This window comes from Suncus etruscus, chromosome 1 (genome assembly GCF_024139225.1).
Source record: "Suncus etruscus isolate mSunEtr1 chromosome 1, mSunEtr1.pri.cur, whole genome shotgun sequence".
NCBI lineage: Eukaryota > Metazoa > Chordata > Mammalia > Eulipotyphla > Soricidae > Suncus > Suncus etruscus.
In genome coordinates this window covers 60,043,490-60,063,849 of record NC_064848.1, presented here as the reverse complement: position 1 = coordinate 60,063,849, position 20,360 = coordinate 60,043,490, and the positions used below count along the sequence as shown (strand labels likewise).

General features: G+C 44.1%; 1 protein-coding gene and 1 non-coding gene across 3 annotated transcripts in view; one reads left to right on the top strand and one right to left on the bottom strand.

Annotated features, from left to right (window-relative positions):
* UBAP2 (ubiquitin associated protein 2) overlaps window positions 1-20,360 on the top strand; it is a 122,520-nt gene that overhangs the window by 10,533 nt on the left and 91,627 nt on the right. For both annotated transcript variants that reach the window (XR_007495849.1, XM_049773014.1), the window contains exon 2: window positions 16,331-16,470. Coding sequence is in view for 1 of the 2 variants with exons in the window: in XM_049773014.1 (XP_049628971.1) it covers window positions 16,372-16,470 (99 nt within the window). In the remaining variant the exon portion in view is untranslated. The remainder of the gene's footprint in view (window positions 1-16,330; window positions 16,471-20,360) is intronic.
* Window positions 17,998-18,104, bottom strand: LOC125996219 (U6 spliceosomal RNA). The gene has a single exon (XR_007491233.1). It is a non-coding gene; the product is annotated as a U6 spliceosomal RNA (small nuclear RNA).

The window sequence follows — 20,360 nt, the reverse complement described above, 5'->3', positions numbered from 1 at the left end:
ATTATTGTTATTGTTGTTATTATTATTATTATTATTTGGTTTCTGGGCCACAACCAGTGGCGTTCAAGGGTTACTCCTGGCTTTGCACTCAGAAATCACTACTGGTGCTTTGAGCTGACCATATGAGATGGTAGGGATTGAACCCAGTTGTCCCTATGCAAGGCGAATGCAGTGCTGTCACCCAGCCCCTTTATCCATTATTTCTGTCTGGTTAAATTACCTAATGAGTAGGACAGTTAGTGTTGTTAGTTCAAATAGTATTCACCAAATTTTTTTTTTTTTTTTTTTTGCCACACCTGGTGATGCTCAGGGGTTCTAACTCCTGGCTATGGCTTGGGGAGACCATATAGGATGCTGGGGATTGAACTGAGGTTCGTCCTGGGTCAGCCGTGTGCAAGTTAAAGGCCCTACCACTGCACTCTTGCTTCCCCCCATACCAAATGTTTTAACTGCTTATTGCTGTTGAGTGTGTTGGAAGTGTAAGTTGCTGGGAATAGTTGACTGAAGATGTTCTGTGTATCCTGTTACTGCTACATAGTCTCTGAGTTTTGCAACATTGATGAGACCTTTTAGATGATGAGCCAGTTAAGTTGATGAAAACTTTCAGTAGTATATTCTTGTAACAATGTCAATTATTTGGAAGGATTGGTGAACCCTGATTTAGGCCTCAGGCCCCTTTAATGATTATGGAGGTAGGTAAATGTTCCCTTGGACCCAGGTTGTTGCTCCCTTTTGGAAACTGTTAGATGCTAGAGAACAATACCTGCCTGTCTTTACATTTTAGCGGGTGCTGACCTTCCAGATAGGAGTTGAGATGCTTTTGGGAATGATGAGGAAAGTACTTTCAGTTGAAACAGCACAGGAATGTAGTGCATAGTAGTACCTTTTGGGAAGACTTGAGTAAATCCCCAGAACCACACAAAACTAGTGCTTATATTCCTAATCCAGTTATTTTCTTTCTTTCTTCTTTTTTCTTTCTTTCTTTTCTTTCTTTCTTTTCTTTCTTTCTTTCTTTTCTTTCTTTCTTTCTTTCTTCTTTTTTCTTTTTTCTTTCTTTCTTTCTTTCTTCTTTCTTTCTCTTTCTTCTTTCTTCCTTCCTTCTTCCTTCTTTTCTTCTTTCTCCTTCTTCCTTTTCTTCCTTCCTTCTTTTCCTTCTTCTTCCTTCTTCCTTCTTCCTTCCTTCCTTCCTTCTTCCTTCCTTCCTTCCTTCCTCCTTCCTCCTTCCTCCTTCCTTCCTTCCTTCCTTCCTTCCCTTCCTTCCTTCCTTCCTTCCTTCCTTCCTTCCTTCCTTCCTTCCTTCCTTCCTTCCTGTTCTTTTATTCAGCAGCGCTCGGATTACTCCTGAGCTCTCTGCTCAGAAATTGCTCCTGGCAGGTTTTGGGATGCAGGGGATTGAACCCTGGTCCATCCCAGGTCATTCGCGTGCAAGGCCAGTGCCCTACCACTGTGCTATTGCCCCTCCTAATCCAGTTTAATTACTTTTTATTTGGTGATGGCCTGACACTCCCAGCAGTTGTTGGGGCTTACTCCTAGATTGTGTGCTCAGGGAACACTTGTGGTGATGCTTGGGGGGGAACCATATGAGATGTCAGGTTGACCGCATGCAAGGTGAGTGCCCACCCTGCTCTAATTATTACTCCGGTCCCTGAATCATACTATTTTTTCTTTTCTTCCTTTTTTTTTTTTTTTTTTTTTTTGTTTTTTGGGCCACACCCGGCAGTGCTCAGGGGTTACCCCTGGCTGTCTGCTCAGAAATAGCTCCTGGCAGGCACGGGGGACCATATGGGACACCGGGATTCGAAACCAACCACCTTAGGTCTTGGATCAACTGCTTGCAAGGCAAATACCGCTGTGCTAGCTCTCCGGGCCCAGTTTTTCTTTTTCTTTTTTTAGTTTTTGGGCTACACCAGCAGCTCAGGGGTTACTCCTGACCAGAAAGAGACTCGGGGGCTGGAGAGATAGCATGGAGGCAGGGTGTTTGCCTTGCATGCAGAAGGACAGTGGTTCGAATCCTGGCATTCCATATGGTTTCCTGAGCCTGCCAGGAGCGATTTCTGAGCGAAGAGCCAGGAGAGCACTCCCGGTTGTAACCCAAAAACAAAACAAAAAAAAAAAAAAAAAAAGAAAGAGGCTCTGAGGACCATATGGGATTCTGGGGAATCGAATGTAGATCTGTTCCAGGTCAGCCCAGTGCAAGGCAAACCTACTGCTGCTATCACTTCGGCCCTAGCCAGTCTTAACTTTTTGGAGCAAATAAAATCCACAGAGGGAAAGATGTGGTTTACAATACTGTAATTCTGGGGCCTGCTCGTGGCGCTAGAGGTAAGTATCTGCCTTGCCAGCGCTAGCCTACGGACTGTGGTTCGAACCCCCAAGCCAGGAGCGACTTCTGAGTGCATAGCCAGGAGTAACCCCTGAGCGTCACCGGAGTGGCCAAAACCAAACCAAAACAAAACAAAACAAAAATACTGTAATTCTAGTTATTATCTTTGAATAACTATTAGGTTTTAGACTAAACATTTGTAGTATATATAAAGTGTTTTGTCTCCCAGGTTTGAGAGAATTAAAAGTATTTGTTCAAGGTTACCTAAATTGTAACTTGTGGAATCTGGTTCTTTATGACTTTCAACCTGTGTTCTTACTGTACAGGACTGCTTTACCTATCTGAAATACTGTTATCTGGGACTACAGTCAAGTATAGCTGATAAGTCAAACAGTGTTCATATTTGTGCATAAGGCTGGGCTTTGCACCCTTGTCTAAGGAAGAAGGATTGATATGTAGGTGGGGCCTTGAATTTGTAATTTATCCAGGTCCAGTTTACATTCCTCTGGTGGTGCTCAGGAGTTACTCCTGGCTCTGCACTTGGAAATTACTCTTGGAAGGCTTGGGGGACCATATGGGATGCCTGGGATCCAACCTTGGTTGGCTATGTATAAAACAAGTTCCCTATCCACTATGCTATTGCTCCAGCCCCATATTCCTCTATTTTAAGTTTTTTAGATTGTAGGCCATACCTGATAGTATTCAGGGTTTAATATTGCCAGTGGAGCCAGGGATCAAACCCCCCAGTTAGCTACATGCAGGACAAATTTCTTAACTCGTGTACTATTCCTCTCCTCTTTATTTTTGTAAAAAATGAGCTACAATTGGCAGTGCACAGGGCTTTATACTCTTGGCTCTGTGCTCAGGGATTTTTCCTGTTAGGGCCTCACGGACCGAGCAGGTTAAAATGTGAACAGATGGGGCCGGGCGGTGGCGCTGGAGGTAAGGTGCCTGCCTTGCCTGCGCTAGCCTAGGACGGACCGCGGTTCGATCCCCCGGCGTCCCATATGGTCCCCCAAGAAGCCAGGAGCAACTTCTGAGTGCATAGCCAGGAGTAACCCCTGAGCGTCACAGGGTGTGGCCCAAAAACCAAAAAAAAAAAAAAAATGTGAACAGATTTGGGGGCTAGAGATTAAGAGGTTAAGACATTTTCCTTAAACTTGGCAGACCCAGGATTGATCCCAGCACTAGGGTTTCCTGAGCATGGCTGGAGGTGGTATCCCAAAACAAAACAAAATACAAAGCAAAGCACAATGTAAACTTTTGGGGTTGTAGAAATAGTCCAGCAGGTGAGATGCTTGCCTTGCTTGATCCGGGTTCGATCCCCAGCTTCCTATATGGTCCCTGAGTATCATCAGTGGCGATTCCTGAATGCAGAGCCAGTATTGTATAAGCATAGCTCAGAAACAAATGAACAACAAAGCAAAAACAGAAGAAAGATTTCACAATTAGATTTAACAGTCAGTGGTTATCTGGGGAAAGAATTTATTCTTTCTGTCGGAGTGATAATGGTGATAGGAACCTGTCTGACTGAAGCAGATGTTTGAGTTTATGGATGCAGTGAGTTATTATATTTGGGGGGAGGAGAACTTGAGTAGTCAGTGCTTTCAAGATGGAGCATGTGGTTTCTAAGAGTGCTTATAGGATAAATTAAGCCTTTTAGCCTTTCCATCTTTGTTTTCTTTTTGTGGTGTCAGCAATTGAGTCCAGGGCTTTGCATATGCAAGGCAAATGTGCTGCTAGTTATATTCCAGCTCTGTTCTTTACTGTTTTATACTTTTATTGGGGGAGTGGGGCCTGAAAAAGTATATAGGTGTAGGTTGGGCTGGAGAGATAGCATAGTGGCAGGGCGTTTGCCTTGTACACTGCCAATCAAGGACTGATGGTGGTTCGAATCCCAGTATCCCATATGGTGCCCAGAGTCTGCTAGGAGGGTCCGGAGAGATAGCACAGCGGCGTTTGCCTTGCAAGCAGCCGATCCAGGACCAAAGGTGGTTGGTTCGAATCCCGGTGTCCCATATGGTCCCCCCTGCCTGCCAGGAGCTATTTCTGAGCAGACAGCCAGGAGTAACCCCTGAGCACCGCCGGGTGTGGCCCAAAAACAAAAAACAAAACAGAGCCTGCCAGGAGTGACCCCTAAACACTGCCAGGTGTGACCCCAAAACAAACTAAACAGAACAAAAGTATATAGGGATTAAGGCACTTGCCTTGTGTGGCCTACCTTGTTTGGATTCCCTGCACCACATGGTCCCTGAGCATCTCTAGGGGCCACTCCTGAGCACTGAGCCAGGAGTAAGCCATTTGAACACTGCTGGTGTGGCCCCAAACAAAAACTTATCATTGAGGCAGCATAGTCTGCAATAGAGTCAATGTTACTTTACTCTTTGATGTGCAGAGTTACTGCTGCTCTGCTTTCATCAAAGTGAAGTGCCTGCCACTTTGCCACTTCCTCCCCAGATGGTTTTATTTTTTAATTCCTGTTGTTCTTTTTGTTTCTGTTTTTTGAGTTTGGACCAGTGGTGCTTGGGCTATTCCTAACTCAGTGCTCAGAGATTGCTTCAGCATTATTTAGGGGGCAATATTTGGTGCTGGGGAATCTAACTAGGATGGGCTCCAATGCAAGGCAAATGCCTTACCCACTGCACTCTCCTCTGACCCTTTCTAGTCCTTGCAGTGGTCCTCAAACTATGGCCTGAGGGCCACATACTGTATTTGTTCCCGTTTTGTTTCTTTACTTCAAAATAAGATATATGAAGTGTGCATAGGAATTGTTTTTATTTTTACTATAGTCCGGCCCTCCAACGGTCTGAGGGACAAGTGAACTGGCCGCCTGTTTAAAAAGTTTGAGGACCACTATGACCTTGGGTTTCTCAAGCTCTACTCAGAAGGCCCAGTGGTGCTTAGGGGCCTTCTAGACTTTGCCTAGTGATACTACGATACTTGGGTGGGGTGGGGTGGGGGTCTAAACAGGGTTGGCCGCATTCCAGGTAGGTGCCTTTAGCCCTGTACTAAGATGTGGTTACCCTGCAAAAAGTGTACCCTGTAGGTAAAGAAGTGTCAGGTAGGTTTATGGACTTGTGATAAGGAACAAAATATGGAATATTTTCTCGATAGTGGTTTGTTTTTTTTTGTTTTTTTTTTTGTTTTTTTTTTGGCTTTTGGGCCACACCCGGCGGTGCTCAGGGGTTACTCCTGGCTGTCTGCTCAGAAATAGCTCCTGGCAGGCACGGGGGACCATATGGGACACCGGGATTCGAACCAACCACCTTTGGTCCTGGATCGGCTGCTTGCAAGGCAAACGCCGCTGTGCTATCTCTCCAGGCCCTCGATAGTGGTTTTTAGTTAAGAAAACTTTTTTTTTTTTTTTTTTTTGCTTTTAGGGCCACACCCAGTAGTGCTTGGAGGTTACTCCTGGTTCTGCACCCAGAAAACTCTCCTGGCAGGCTTGGGGGACCATATAGGATGCTGGGGATCAAACCTTGGTCTGCTGTGTGCAAGGCAAATACTACCCATTATGCTGTCATTCCAGTGTCCAGGAAAAATTAATTTTTGGGTAGGAGCATGCCCAGTGAAACTCAGTGTTTAGTCTTTGCTCTGTTCAGGGATCACTTCTGATAGGGCCTGGGGTGCTGGGGATTGACTGCATCCACGGTAATTGCCCTACCTACTTCATTAGTTCTTCAGCCCTGTATTTTGTATTTGAATAAACAAATTTGAACATGATGTCTAAGTGACGGGATGGTTAATATTAAGGGTGATTTGCAGTGCGTTCTCTAGGAGTTTAGCTCTAGTCTCAGCCTGAAATGTATACTCACTGCTATTCTTCCCTCTGAAGAAATCCTTCTCTCAAACTTGCAGCACACACATACTCTTCATTTTTCTATATAAAATTATTTTATTTCACTAAGAAAAGATGGGTTGCATGGCCATGTTTTGATAAATATATTCTTTATTTAATTGACATTTTGGAGACGATTCAAATGGCTGGAGTACATGTTTTATAAGTTGCATCCTGGGATTGATCTCTGCATGGCATGGTACTCCAACCACAACTAGGGAATGATTCCTGGGCACCAAGCAAGTATAACCCCCTATTCTCCACACCATAGCACCAAAATCCAAAGGCCAAACAAATTGCTTTTGTCATCAGTGGACTAGTAATGAGGATCCTGTGAGAGATAAAACTAGTTTTTCCTTTCCCCAAAAACAAAAGGATGGGGCCAGAGAGAGAGCATGGAGGTAAGGCATTTGCCTTGCATGCAGAAGGACTGTGGTTTGAATCCTGGCATCCCATATGGTCCCATGAGCCTGCCAGGAGCGATTTCTGAGCACAGAGCCAGGAATAACCCCTGGGCACTGTCGGTTGTGACCCAAAAAAAAAACCAAAAACGAAAAAAACAACCCAACAACAACAAAAGGATGGTGCTGGAGAGATAGCATAGGAATGACTGGAATTTGCTATGCATATGGTCAGCTTTGGTTCAGTTTTTGGCATTGTGTGTGGTTCCCTCAGACATGGTCAGGACAGAGCAAGGCTTAAATCCTGAGCACCACTGATTGTGACTCCTAAACACTGAACCAACAAAACTTGGGTTGGGATTGTGGATCATGGGTAGAGCCCATGCCTTGATTGCATGTTGGTCCCTGGGTTCAATCTTCAACACTGCATTTCCCCACAGGGTATGGTGCTGGTGACCACCCTCCACCCCAATACAGTTGACCATCATTCACTCTCATGGCCATTGCTGACCTAAGTACTTCCGAGGTGACTTCACGTTCCTGTGCAGTGTTGGTGTGACCCTGCAAACAGTAATAAGATAAACAAAAACCCTGAAGATTTCCCTTGGGGGGAAATCAATGAACTGTAACTGAACAGCTGAATCTGACCTACGAGAAAAATAGTTAACAGGAGCCAGGATGAATAGCTATGATAGCTAAGAATGGATCATCTTGCAAACAGGTGATTTTGTTCAATTCTCCAGTGTTCCACCTGTGCTGAGCAAATTTTTGGCAGCTCAGCTTTCCACAGACCTGGACTCCTCTTGTGATTTGTGTCCTTATTGCAGCTAGTATGGGTGGGGTGCCACATAAGGATATGATCCTCATGAGAGTTTGGCAGCCAAAATGATGTGTCAGGACCAGGTAGTGAGCACATGTATGTGACTATTGCAGTGAACTTTATAGCTGGAACCTCTATTCCCCAGGAATGTGCTGCCTGCAAACACTGACCTATTAAACCCTGAGACAGTGTCATCCCCACAATCTATTGATCCATAACATCAACAATAAGGAAGGAAAGGGACAGGAAGGATGGAAGAAATGACAAAATATGAGGGCTGGGAGCAGTGGTGCAAGCGGTAAGGCATCTACCTTGCCCACACTAGCCTAGGACGGACTTGGTTCGATCCCCCTGTGTCCCATATGGTCCCCCAAGCCAGGAGTGGTTTCTGAGTGCATAGCCAGGAGTAACACCTGAGTGTCACTGGGTGTGGCCCCAAAACAAAACAAATAAAAAAACAAAAACAAAATGTGAAAATTGAAAAATATATTTGTATTTTAGGAGAAGAGTATTGTTAGTGGTAGACATAGGGATAGCTGTCTTGGAATAGTTAAATGTGTATCTGAAATGGTATCAATCAATTGTCAACACTTGAGGGCCAAGGTTAAGTGATTTGTGTAGAGATGTGAAAAACGAGAACACCTTAAAATAGGTCGGCTTTAGTAAGATTTGAAGATCTGTAGAGTTTTGTCTGTTGTAAAAATGAAGTTAGTATTAAATAATTTTCAGCAGTAATTATAATCTAAATGAGAGTGGTTAACAGAGATATCACTTTATTCAGACATTTGAGGTATATCTTGAACATTTTTTTCACACCTTGGTGGTTGATACTCCTGTTTTTTTTTTTTTTTTTAGTGTTCTGACATTTCTGTGCTTGGAAAATAAAAAGTTAAATGGTGATCCATTTGGTGAATTAGGAAATGAGTTGGATTAGAGGCTGTTGTCTATGTGGTTTGTTACTGGGGAGAGTTTGGGCTTATTGAATTTGTGTTGATAAGAATGAGGAGAGGAAGGAGAGATTATAGGTTTTTTTTTAAATTTTAGAAAGGAATTTATTGAAATACTCATAAAATAATAGTTGCACAGACATTGACAAAAACAATTACAGAATTTATATTTTGGTTTGGGGGCCACACCCAGTGGCTCTCCAGGGTTTTTTTTTTTTTTTTTTTTTTTTTTTTTGGTTTTTGGGCCACACCCAGCAATGCTCAGGGGTTACTCCTGGCTGTCTGCTCAGAAATAGCTCCTGGCAGGCATGGGGGACCATATGGGACACCGGGATTCGAACCAACCACCTTTGGTCCTGGATTGGCTGCTTGCAAGGCAAATACCGCTGTGCTATCTCTCCGGGCCCGGCTCTCCAGGGTTACTCCTGACTCTGCCCTTAGAAATTGCACCTGCCAGGCTTGGGGAACATATGGGATGCTGGGATCGAACCCGGGTTGGTCCCGGGTTTGGCTGCATGCAAGGGAAACGCTGTACCTGCTGTGCTATCACTCCAGCCCCTACAGATGTAATTTTATAGTTTAATGCCACCTTTCCCTTTTCTAATTGTGTTAGAGAAAGCAAGTCAGAGGAACTGGTCACCTGGTCACATCTCAGTTTAGCTCCTTCCTGTGAAAGCTAGGAAGCCTTGGTACAAGCAGTACTAAGACTTTGACAGACTGCATGAGTGAGACTGTGAAGTATGGAGATTTATGAAAATAAGCCCATCATAATCATGACAAAGATCATTGTTATTGACACTTAATCTAGTATCTCTTTGAACTTAATTCTCTAGAGGGTGGGGAGGATTTCCTGCAGAAATAGCTGCATTCAACTTTGCTTGAGAATCTTTATTTTGCAATTTATCACTTTTTATTAATACCTGAAAGTTCCTTTTTCTCTTTTGTTGCCCCCCTCCTTTGGCCTATCCTTTCTTTGTCCCTTCCCCCTCCCATTCCTTCCTTTTCCTTTCTTACTCCTTTCCTTCCTTTACATGCAGTGAAGTTATCTGTTAACCAGTTTGCATAAGATGCAACTTGTCTGAAAAGCAGGGCTTCCATGGACATGGAAAATTTTTTTCTGCTTTCCTCAATAGAATAGTAATAGTGACTCAAAACAAAATAAATGCCTTTTTTGTTTTTGTTTTTGGGCCCACCTGGTGATGCTCAGGGGTAACTATTGGCTCTGTGCACAGACAATTGCTCCTGGCTTTGGGGATCATATGGGATGCTGGGGATTTGAACTGAGGTACGTCCTAGGTTTAGTCATGTGCAAGGCACAGCCTTAATGCTGAGTTAATCACTCGGCCCCCAAAAGAAATGATTTTTTAAAATGAAAGATAAGGAAACAATTTGAAATATGACATTGGCCTTGGATTCAGAGTTTTTATTTTTTATTTTTGTTTTTGGGTCACACCCCCCAGCAGTGCTCAGGGGCCATGCTCAGAAATCACTTCTGGCAGGCTCAGGGGGACCATATGGGATGCCAGGATTCAAACCAATGTACCTGCATGAAAGGCCACAGGTCTTACCTCTCTGGCCCCCAGGGTTTTTGTTTTTGAGCCACACCCAGCAATGCTTAGGAGTCATTCCTGGCTGTGCTTGGAGGGCCATATGGGATGCTGGAGATTGAACCTGGGGTTGGCCATGTACGAGGCAATGCCCTACCTGCTCTACCTATTACTCGGGCTTATGTGCAAACCTATTATTTAGTTTGCTTATTTTGGGGGGGTGATGGAAATACAAGTGCTATTTTATTTTTTTTTTACAAGTGGTATTTTTTTCTTCCAATTTTCATTGTTTCTTGGGTTTTTTTTTGTTTCTGCTTTTTTGATTTTGGGCTACATCTAGCAGTACTCAGGGGTTTACTGCTGGCTCGCTGCATTCAGGGAGTCTCTCCTGGTGAGAGTTCGGCATCATATGTGGTGCTTAATATTGAACCCAGACAAATACCTGCATATTTTTTATAGCCACTTACCTAGTGATTTTATATATATATTTTTTATTTTTAGTTTTTAGACAACACTGAGATGAACTCAAGGCTTATTCTGGCTCTGTCCTCATGGGATCATTCCTGACAGTGCTCAGGGGGTTCCATATAGGGTGCCAGCCATTTAACCTGTGTAGGCTGTGTGGCAAGGTAATGCTCCAGTCTCTTCCTTATGTTTTTTTTTTTTTTTTTTTTTTTGGGGGGGGGGGAAATCACACTTGTTGGTGCTCAGGGTTTTTTTTATGGCAGTGCTCGAGTGCCAGAGATTGAACCTGGGTTAGCTGTGTGCAAGGCAAATGCCCTACCCGTTGTACTATTGCTCCTGCCCCTGTATTCTGTTTTTTAGTAGTTGAGTTCTTAGCCGATTAAGTAATTCCTGTTGTCTGGATTGATTGTGTTCTGTTTGAAACAAGCACATTCATTTTGCTGTTTCTGGAATGTGAGTTTGTGCCATTGTGTTCAAGTCCTGGTTTTAGAGCTATCTGGTAATGCTGCTACTTGTGATACATTCTAAAATCCTCAGGTGCTTTTCAAACCCTTCACAGTTCTTATTCTCAAACGTGTTATCAACAGCATTCTGAAACTTCACAATAATCTAAAGTGCTCTTACTACGTTTTTGGGTATGGTAGTATATGATTTTTAGATAGTTTCACCAAGTAATATATTTTCTTTTCTTTTTTTTTTTTTTTGATAATGTATTTTCTTGCCTTAAAATTAATCTTTATAGGACCAGAGAGATAACACAACAGTAAGGCATTTGCCTTGCGTTCAGCTGATCCAGGACAGATGGTGGTTCGAATCCTGGCATCCATATGGTCCCCCATGCCTCCCAGTAGTGATTTCTGAGCACAGAGCTAGGAGTAACCCCTGAACGCTACCGGATGTGATCCAAAAGTCAAAAAAAAAAAATTAGTCTTTATATGATGAATTTGTGGTATTTGCATGTTTGAGGTTTAATAGAAATAATGGTGACTTAAAACTTTTTTTTTTGTGTGGTTTTTGGGTCACACCCGGCAGTGCTCAGGAGTTTTTCCTGGCTCCAGGCTCAGAAATTTCTCCTGGCAGGCACGGGGGACCATATGGGACGCCAGGATTTGAACCGATGACCTTCTGCATGAAAGGTAAACGCTTTACCCTCCATGATATCTCTCCAGTCCCCGACTTAAAACTTTTTAATGTTTTTAACTCAAGAATCATTTGAAGATGCAATTTTTTCAGTATCTTATCTTTTTTTTTTTTTTGGTTTTTTGGCCACACCCGTTTGATGCTCAGGGGTTACTCCTGGCTAAGCGCTCAGAAATCACCCCTGGCTTGGGGTGACCATATGGGACGCCGGGGAATCGAACCGCGGTCCTGATCCTTGGCGGGGAATCGAACCGCGGTCCTGATCCTTGGCTAGCGCTTGCAAGGCAGGACACCTTACCTCTAGCGCCCACACTCGCGGCCCCAGTATCTTATCTTTTAAAAAGTTCAAAGAGGGGTGGAGCAATAACATGCCTAATACATCCTGGATGTATCCTTCTTCCATCCTAGGCATCCTATATGGTCCCCCATCCCCAACCTTTGCTAGATGTAATTCCTGACACAGGCAAGAATAAGCCCTGAGCACAGAATGCCACCTGAAACAAACAAAATAAAATTTAAAACCCTTGGAAATTGGGGGCTAGTGAGATAGTATAGCACAAGGCTGATCAGAGTTGGATCCTTGAAATCCCTTGAAAATTGAAAATAGTTGTGACCCCAAAAGAAACAACCCCTCCCCCCCCCAAATCTGTCATTTCATTAAAAAAAATGGAAGTAATGCAGTACTGTTTGCAGCTCAAGAACCCAAGATATGTAGGAGTTCCTGTTGGGTTATTTTTAGAATCTCTTGCCCTTGTCTGCTTCTATTCTTAGAATTCACTTGGAACCTGTTGCTGGGTGGTAGAACTCTGCGGGGTGGAGAGTGATAGAGGAATGGATCCCACTTCTACGGTACAGTCATTTGGGTTGGTAAGTGGATGTGTATTTGCGGAAGTGTTCCTGGGTCTGGATATAGCTTTGTTTTCCAGAAAAGAGGATGTAGAAGGTCCCCATGTGACAGGATGTTAGTTTAGAGGTGTGGATTCCCCCCTCCCTCTTTTCTTTTTGATGTTGTTTTGGTGACCAAGGGATTGCATAGAGGAGGCTTGGTTGTGGTTCTTGAACACCAGTTTGAAATGCTTGTTGGGGGTCACCATCATTTAAATGTGGCACTTGTACAACTTTTAGTTGTATAGCTTGCTGGGGTTCTTATCACAATACAAGGCTGTGGCAGGGCTGGACAAATTTGTTGCTTGTGGTGTTGGGCATTAGACAGCCTGGCCCCCATTCTGCACAACCTGCTGCACCTGTACTTCAAGTTATGGCTTCATGCTTCAGGGCAGGTACTTCAGCTACTGAGTCAGTTCTGGGTCACCTACAGGTGTTGATTTTATTATTTTGGAGGGGGATTGGGCCATATTCAGTAATGCTTAGGGCTTAGTCCTGGCTCTGTGCCCAGGGATCACTCCTGGTGGGGCTCAGGGGACCCTTATAGGCGAGTAATGGGGGATCTAAGATGGGCCGGCTGTTTGCAAGTCAAGTGCCCAACCCCCTGTCCTTACTCTCTGTTCTATATAAGACATTTTCTACCAGAAGGAATTTAGCTTTTTTTTTTTTTTTTATTTTGGCTCATACCCAGTGGCGCTCAGGGGTTACTCCTGGCTCTATGTTCAGAAATCGCTCCTGGCAGGCTCAGGGACCATATGGGATGCCAGGATTCGAACCATCATTCTTCTGCATGCAAGGCAAATGCCTCATCTCCATGCTATCTCTTCGGCCCCCAAGGAATTTAGCTATTTTGATTTTTTTTTTTTTTGGTTTTTGGGCCACACGCATTTGACGCTCAGGGGTTACTCCTGGCTATGCGCTCAGAAATCACCCCTGGCTTGGGGGGACCATATGGGACGCCAGGGGATTGAACTGCGGTCTGTCCTATGCTAGCACTTGCAAGGCAGACACCTTACCTCTAGCGCCACCTTCCCAGCCCCCTATTTTGATATTTTGAGTGTTGGTGTGAATATCCATATTGAAAGAAAATAATATGAATACAAGCAAGCATCCTTAGAAATATGTTATGAGGCTATGATGGTGCCACTTTAAAAATTTTCATTCTTCTCCTTTTTCTCCTCTACCTCCTCCTCCTCTTCCTCCTTTTTTGTTTTTGTTTTTGGGTCACACTCAGCAGTGCTCAGGCTTTACTCCTGGTTCTGCTCAGAAATCGCTCCTTGCAGGCATAGGGGGGCCCATATGGGATGCCGGGATTCCAACCACCGTCCATCCTGGATTGGCCGCTTGCAAGGCAAGCAAGGCCTTATCACTGTGCTATCTCTCTGGCCTCATCTCTTCCTCCTTTTACTGTTCCTCCTCTTCGTTCTTCCCTTCTCTCCCCTCCCACTTCCCTCCTCCCTCTTCTACCTCCTCCTCTGCCCTCTTCCCTTCTTACCCTGCATTCAGGATTCACTTGTGGTGGTCTAGGGAGACTACATGTGATGCTGGGGATCAAACCTGGGTCAGCTGGTTTAAGGCAAGCACCATACCCACTGTACTATTGTTCAGGCCCCTAATCTACTTTTTTTTGGTATTTGAAATATTCTTTGATGACATAGGTGGCCTGAGATTCTTTGCCATAGTCCTTTACTTCCATACAATTTAGCCAAACACTTCACTGGTTTCCTGTGTCTGATTTTACAAACACTTATCTTTTCCCCTGGTTGCTTGTTACCAGCCTTAATTAGATTGATTTAGTGTTGAGCACCACCAGCTCGACATATATGTAGGCTCATCACAGTAAATGAAGGTGTACAGAGATGGGCCTGGTGCTGCTGAATGCTTTGGCTGGCTGTGGCTTCTGTGAGCTGAGCCTTCCTGAGTGAGGGCTATCTTCTGTCCTTGTGAAGTAGTAATGACATCCATTACACTTCTAGCAGCTGTGTACCTTGGTCATGGGTAGAGTTAAAATCTTGAAGGTCCATGAGCCTCCATCTCTGTATATCATGGATTGTTGTAATAGAGCCTATTCTTATTTATTTATTTATTTATTTATTTATTTATTTATTTATTTATTTATTTATTTATTTATTTTGACTGCATCTGCCATTGCTCAGGGCTTACTCCTGTCTCTGTGCTCAAGACTCATTCCTGGTGATGCTTGGGTGGGGTGGCATATGGGATTCTGGGAATGGAACTTGGATAGGCTGTGTGCAGGGTCAACTGTACTATTGCTCCAGTCCCCAAGCCCATTATTATTATTATTCCTATTTTTAGTTTTGGCCACATCTTATGTACTCAGAGTTATTCCTGACTGTGCTCAGGGGTCACTTCTGTACTTGCAGGCTTGGGGGACCTGAGATGCTGGGGACCTAACCAGTTTTGGCCATATGCAAGGCAAATGCCCTACATTCTGTACTATTATTCTGCCCCTGGTTTTTGACTTTTAGGCCACTTACGCAAAGAAGTGCTTGAGTCTATCCCTCAGGTGCTGAGGATCGATCGTGGGTCCCCATAGCGAAAGTGCACTTAGCCCATTAAACTAGCTCTTTTAACTTTTATTATTTATTTGATTTTATTTTGCATGTCCTTCAGCACATTATTCAGTGGGAAGATTGATGTTAATAATGGAAATTGTCTTTTTTTGTTCGTTTTGTTTTCGGACCTGACAGTGCTCAGGGGTTACTCCTCGTTCTCCACTCGGATCACTCCTGATGTAGGGAGATTCCAAGGATTGGACCCTGATTGCTTGCAACACAAAACACCCCACCCACTCTACGATAGCTCCAGCCCCAATAATGGAGATAGTCATTTTAGGGCTTGGGACATGATTGGTGATATAGGGGGCTACTCTGCTCTGTTTGTGTTCAGATCATTTGTGATAGGATCCAATTAGTGTTGGCCCTCAAGTAAGACAAGTGCCTTATAATAAAGTATTTGAGTTTACATTGATCCAGGGAATTGGTAAAATTTTGTTTTTTTTGGTTGGCAAGTGAGGGTTTTCAGGTACATTACATCAAAATGTAATAACAAGTCTTTAAATTGATTATTGTGAATATAAACCTTAGTAGTAGCTTTCATTCAACTTAGCTTAAGTTGATGCAGAGTTTTATTACCAGATGGCACTCCTGCAGGAAGACTGGAGCAGTAATACTGGGGGTAGGGTGTTTGCTTTGCTTGCAGCTGACTTGGGTTGATTTCTGGCATTCCATATTGTCCCCTGCGATCACAAGAGTGATCTCTGGGGGCCGGAGAGATAGTATGGAGGCAAGGCATTTGTCTTTCATGCAGAAGGACGGTGGTTTGAGTCCTGGCATCCCATATGGTTCCCCGAGCCTGCCAGGAGCGATTTCTGAGCGTAGAGCCAGGAGTAACCCCTGGCTGCTGCCAGGTGTAACCCAAAATCCAAAAAAAAAAGAAAAAAAAAAAAAGAGTGATCTCTGAGCATTTCAGGGTATGGCTCTTAAACTCCCCAATAAAATAAAATGATTGCTGTTTAAAGCCAGTGGTATTTGTGATTTTTATGTGGAATTGCTAAAATATGGGTATAGATAGATATTCTAAAAGTCTGAGTAAAGGCTGGAGCAATAGTATACAGGGAGGAGGGTTCTTGCCTTGCACATAGCTGACCTGGGTTCGAAATCCACCATCCTATGTGTTCCCCTTAGCACCACCAGTCCTAACCCCTGAATGTGGAGCCAGTAGTAACCCTTGAGCAGCACTGGGTATGGCCACTACCTCCTTTGGCCCCTCCCAACATGTAAGTAGACATTGAGGTTGTATTATCAAAATTAACTAGCTGACAGAAAAACTAGAATTCTAGATCTTGAGAATTTTGTACTTCGATCTGTAGAGTTTTTCTTCTATGCTTCTTATCACTGAATTTTACCTTTTAACTTCAACCTTTTTCTCTGTTCCCTTGCAGGTTTTCTATTTTGCACACACGTTCTTTTGTATATACTGTATATGATGACTTCGCTGAGCAGCGACCATTCCCGAGGTGCTCGAGAAAAAACTCAGATCTCAACCACACAGTCAGCACAACTCCAGAAGCAAGTAATACAGGTGTGTTTGGGTAGAGCTCTTGCCTGCCTTGTTTGGGATGAAGGAAAGTAGGGTGTAGCAGTGTTTTAATGTGCTCCTTTGTTGGAAAGAGGAAATACCACTGATCAGGTATCCTGGGATATAAGGTGATGTTTCTTGACTTTACTCCTGAACATCTACTTATTAGCATCTTGGTCAGAAGTTCCCAACCTTTTTTGGCCTACTTCCTTTGGTTTTTTTTTTTTTTTTTGGTTTGTTTTTCGGCCACACTCGGTGATGCTCAGGGGTTACTCCTGGCTATGCACTCAAAGATTGCTCCTGGCTTGGGGGACCATATGGGAGGCTGGGGGATTGAACTGCGGCCCGTCCTAGGCTAGTGGGTGCAAAGCAGATGCCTTATGGCCTGCGCCACTGGTCCGGCATCTATTCTGTTTTTTTGTTTTTGTTTTCGGACCATACACAGCCATGGTAAGGGGTTACTCCTGTCTTTCCCTCCAGGAATCACTCCTGATGGGGTTGTGGGACTATCTGAAATGCTGGGGGTTGAACGCTGGTTAGTGGCATGCGAGGCAAGTACCCAATCTGCTATATTATTGTTCTGGCCCCTCTTGCTTCAGTCTTGAATCTCACTTTTTGTTTGGAGCTGAAGGGGCTTCCAAGCAAAGCAGCCAAGTCAGATGGTTTGATGTTAGACCAAGTAGTGGGATGCTGCCCAGGCACAGTGGTGCTGGGGGCTATCAGAGCCATACCCATGGTGATTAGTTGTGCTATATGGTATCTGGGTGGAACTTGGAGCCTCACATGCCTGCTCTGTGCCCTTGGTCTTTGAGCTACTTCCCTTGCTTGTTGGTTTTATATTTCTTTCTTTTTTGGGGTCACACCCAGTAGTGCTCAGGGGTTATTACTGGTTCTTTGCTCAGAAATTGCTTCTGGCAGGCCAGGGGGACCATGTGGGATGGCCGGATTTGAAACACCGCTCGACCTGGGCCCATCCTGGATCGGCTGCATGCTAGGCAAATGCCTTATCTCTGTGCTCTCTCCAGCTCCTTATTTTGGTTTTTGAATTACAACCAGTGTTTGGGGACACTCCAAGCAGTGTTTGGGGACACTCCAAGCAGTGCTTGGGGGCACCCTGAGGACTGGACATTAAATCAGGGCTCCTGAATACAAACTCTTTTTTTTTTTTTTTTTTGGTTTTTGGGCCACACCCTGTGACGCTCAGGGGTTACTCCTGGCTATGCGCTCAGAAGTTGCTCCTGGCTTCTTGGGGGACCATATGGGACGCCGGGGGATCGAACCGCGGTCCGTCCTAGGCTAGCGCAGGCAAGGCAGGCACCTTACCTCCAGCGCCACCGCCCGGCCCCTGAATACAAACTCTTCATCCGTTTCTCTGATCAGCCTTTACATGCTTTGCATTGTGTTATTTGCTTATTTTGAGGTAAAATGGGAGAACGTGAGGCCGGAACAATAGTATAGCATAGGGGTCTCAAACTCAATTTACCTGGGGGCTGCAGGAGGCAAAGTTGGGGTGATTCTTTTTTTTTTTTTTTAAATATGGAACGCTTCACGAATTTGCGTGTCATCCTTGCGCAGGGGCCATGCTAATCTTCTCTGTATCGTTCCAATTTTAGTATATGTGCTGCCGAAGTGAGCACAGTTGGGGTGATTCTTGAGTGCAAAGTCAGTAGTAAGCCTTGAACATTGGGGGGTGTGACCCAAACAACTAAAACAAAACAAAACAAAAAGATTCTTCTAGGGCAGGGCCACAAAATATTGTACGGAGGGCTGCAAACGGCCTGCTGGCTGAGAGTTTGAGACCCCTGCCTTGAAGGATGCATGTTGATCCCTAAACACCACTGGTTTGTCCCCAAAACCAAAACAAGCAAGTAAACAAACAATTTAGAATTTTTTTTTTTTTTTTTTTTTGGTTTTTGGGCCACATCTGGCGGTGCTCAGGGGTTACTCCTGGCTGTCTGCTCAGAAGTAGCTCCTGGCAGGCACAGGGGACCATATGGGACACCGGGATTCGAACCAACCACCTTTGGTCCTGGATTGGCTGCTTGCAAGGTAAACGCCGCTGTGCTATCTCTTCGGGCCCTAGAATTTTTTTTTTTAACAGAATTAATACAATTCTAAAAAAAGTTATGAACATCTAAGCTGGGGTGTTCTGTATAAAGGACTGGAGCATATGCTTTGCATGTGAGAAATTTCAGGTTGAATCCCCAGCACCAAATGGTTGCTGAATACCACTTTTTTTTTTTTTTTTTTTTTGTTTTTGGGCCACACCCGGCACTGCACAGGGGGTTACACCTGGCTCTACTACACTCAGGAATCGATCCTGGCTTAGGGGACTATATGGGATGCTAGGGATTGATCCCAGGTTCATCCAGGTCTGCTATGTGCAAGGCAGATGTCCTGCTGTTGTGCTATCGCTCTAGCCCATCCAACTTTGCATTTTTAGCAGAAATACCACAGGCATGGCAGTTTGTTCTTGATTTATATGCTGTCAGTGATCAGATGCTAGGACAGAGATCAGCTTTCTCTTTCTGTCCCTTGCCTTCTGTGTGTTCCTGCTGCTGTTTTAGTGCCCAGGGGCTACACAGGTATATAGTTGCAGTGTTCACACTGTGATAGTTGCTCACCAGGGCTTGCACCCTGTTATTGTGGTGTTTACTTATATGTTTCTGTGGCTGTGCTCTTTATTTTTTTATTTTTATTTTTTTTCCTTAATTTTTGGACGTGTGAGGGCCACATCACTGTGGGATTCAGGTTTGTGTTCGTTGGGTTGAGGGACATTCACACATTTGATGTGTGGTAGAGCTTGCAATTGCTGCTGTAGCATGACGGCTCCCAGATAGCACTGCAAGAGCCATACTTTGTATGCCAAGGCATCATTGGCCATGCAGCTCATGGCTTTGTGCTTGTAAGGCAGGCACATTTTGCTACTGAGTCATTCCATAGGCGCTCATTAAGTATTATTATTCTTACTATTATTATGGGCTTTGGGGCCACACCTTAAGAGTGCTCAGGGCTTGCTGCCTTCTATGCTAGGGCGGGGGTGGGGGGTGGAGCACAACAGGATCCCATATGCAGTGTGTGGAATTAAACTGGGTCTGCTGTATGCAAGGCAAGCGCCTTAACCTCTGTACTCTAGCTCATGCAACTCCTTCGTACTTGTATTTCTTCAAATATTTTGGGTGGCATATCAAAAGAAAACCACAGTTGGCTTTGTTATAAGAGCTATCAACACATCAACACATTCTTCATTGTGAAAGAAGCTGCGCTCATTTAAGCCAAGGGAATGGCAGAAAGATCCGAAAGAATGAGTAATGCTATTTTCCTTGGCAACACTTTCCCCACTCTTCTTGAGGGTGTCATTAATGTTTGTTGTTGAGGAGGGTGTGCTAATAACCTTGTTTAATTTAGAATTACTAGAATTTAGATTGCTCTTATTTCACCAGCTATTTCACAGACCTCTTCTGATACTTTTTAGAGTACAGCCTGGCAACTTTCAAATCATGATTGGTGCCATGTTGATTGAATTTTGTTTGTTTGTTTGTTTGTTTTGGTCACACCTGGTGATGCTCAGAATCCACTCCTGCACTTAATAATTACTTCTGATGGTACTAGGGGAACCTGATGGGATATCGGGAATTGAACTCGAGTTGGCTTCATGGAAGGTATGCTCCCTTCCTGCTATACTTTTACTTTGGCCCCTGATCTAATGTTTAAGTAATGTCTTCTTCCTCCTCCTCTCTCTCCTCCTTCACTTTTTGGTAGGCTTGGGACTATTATATATGGGGTACCAGGGATTAAACTCAGTCAGCAGTATTGCAAGGCAATCACTCTGTCCTCTATATTATCTCTTCAACTCTAGTAATTTTCTTCTTTTCTGTAATAGCAAAAGAAAA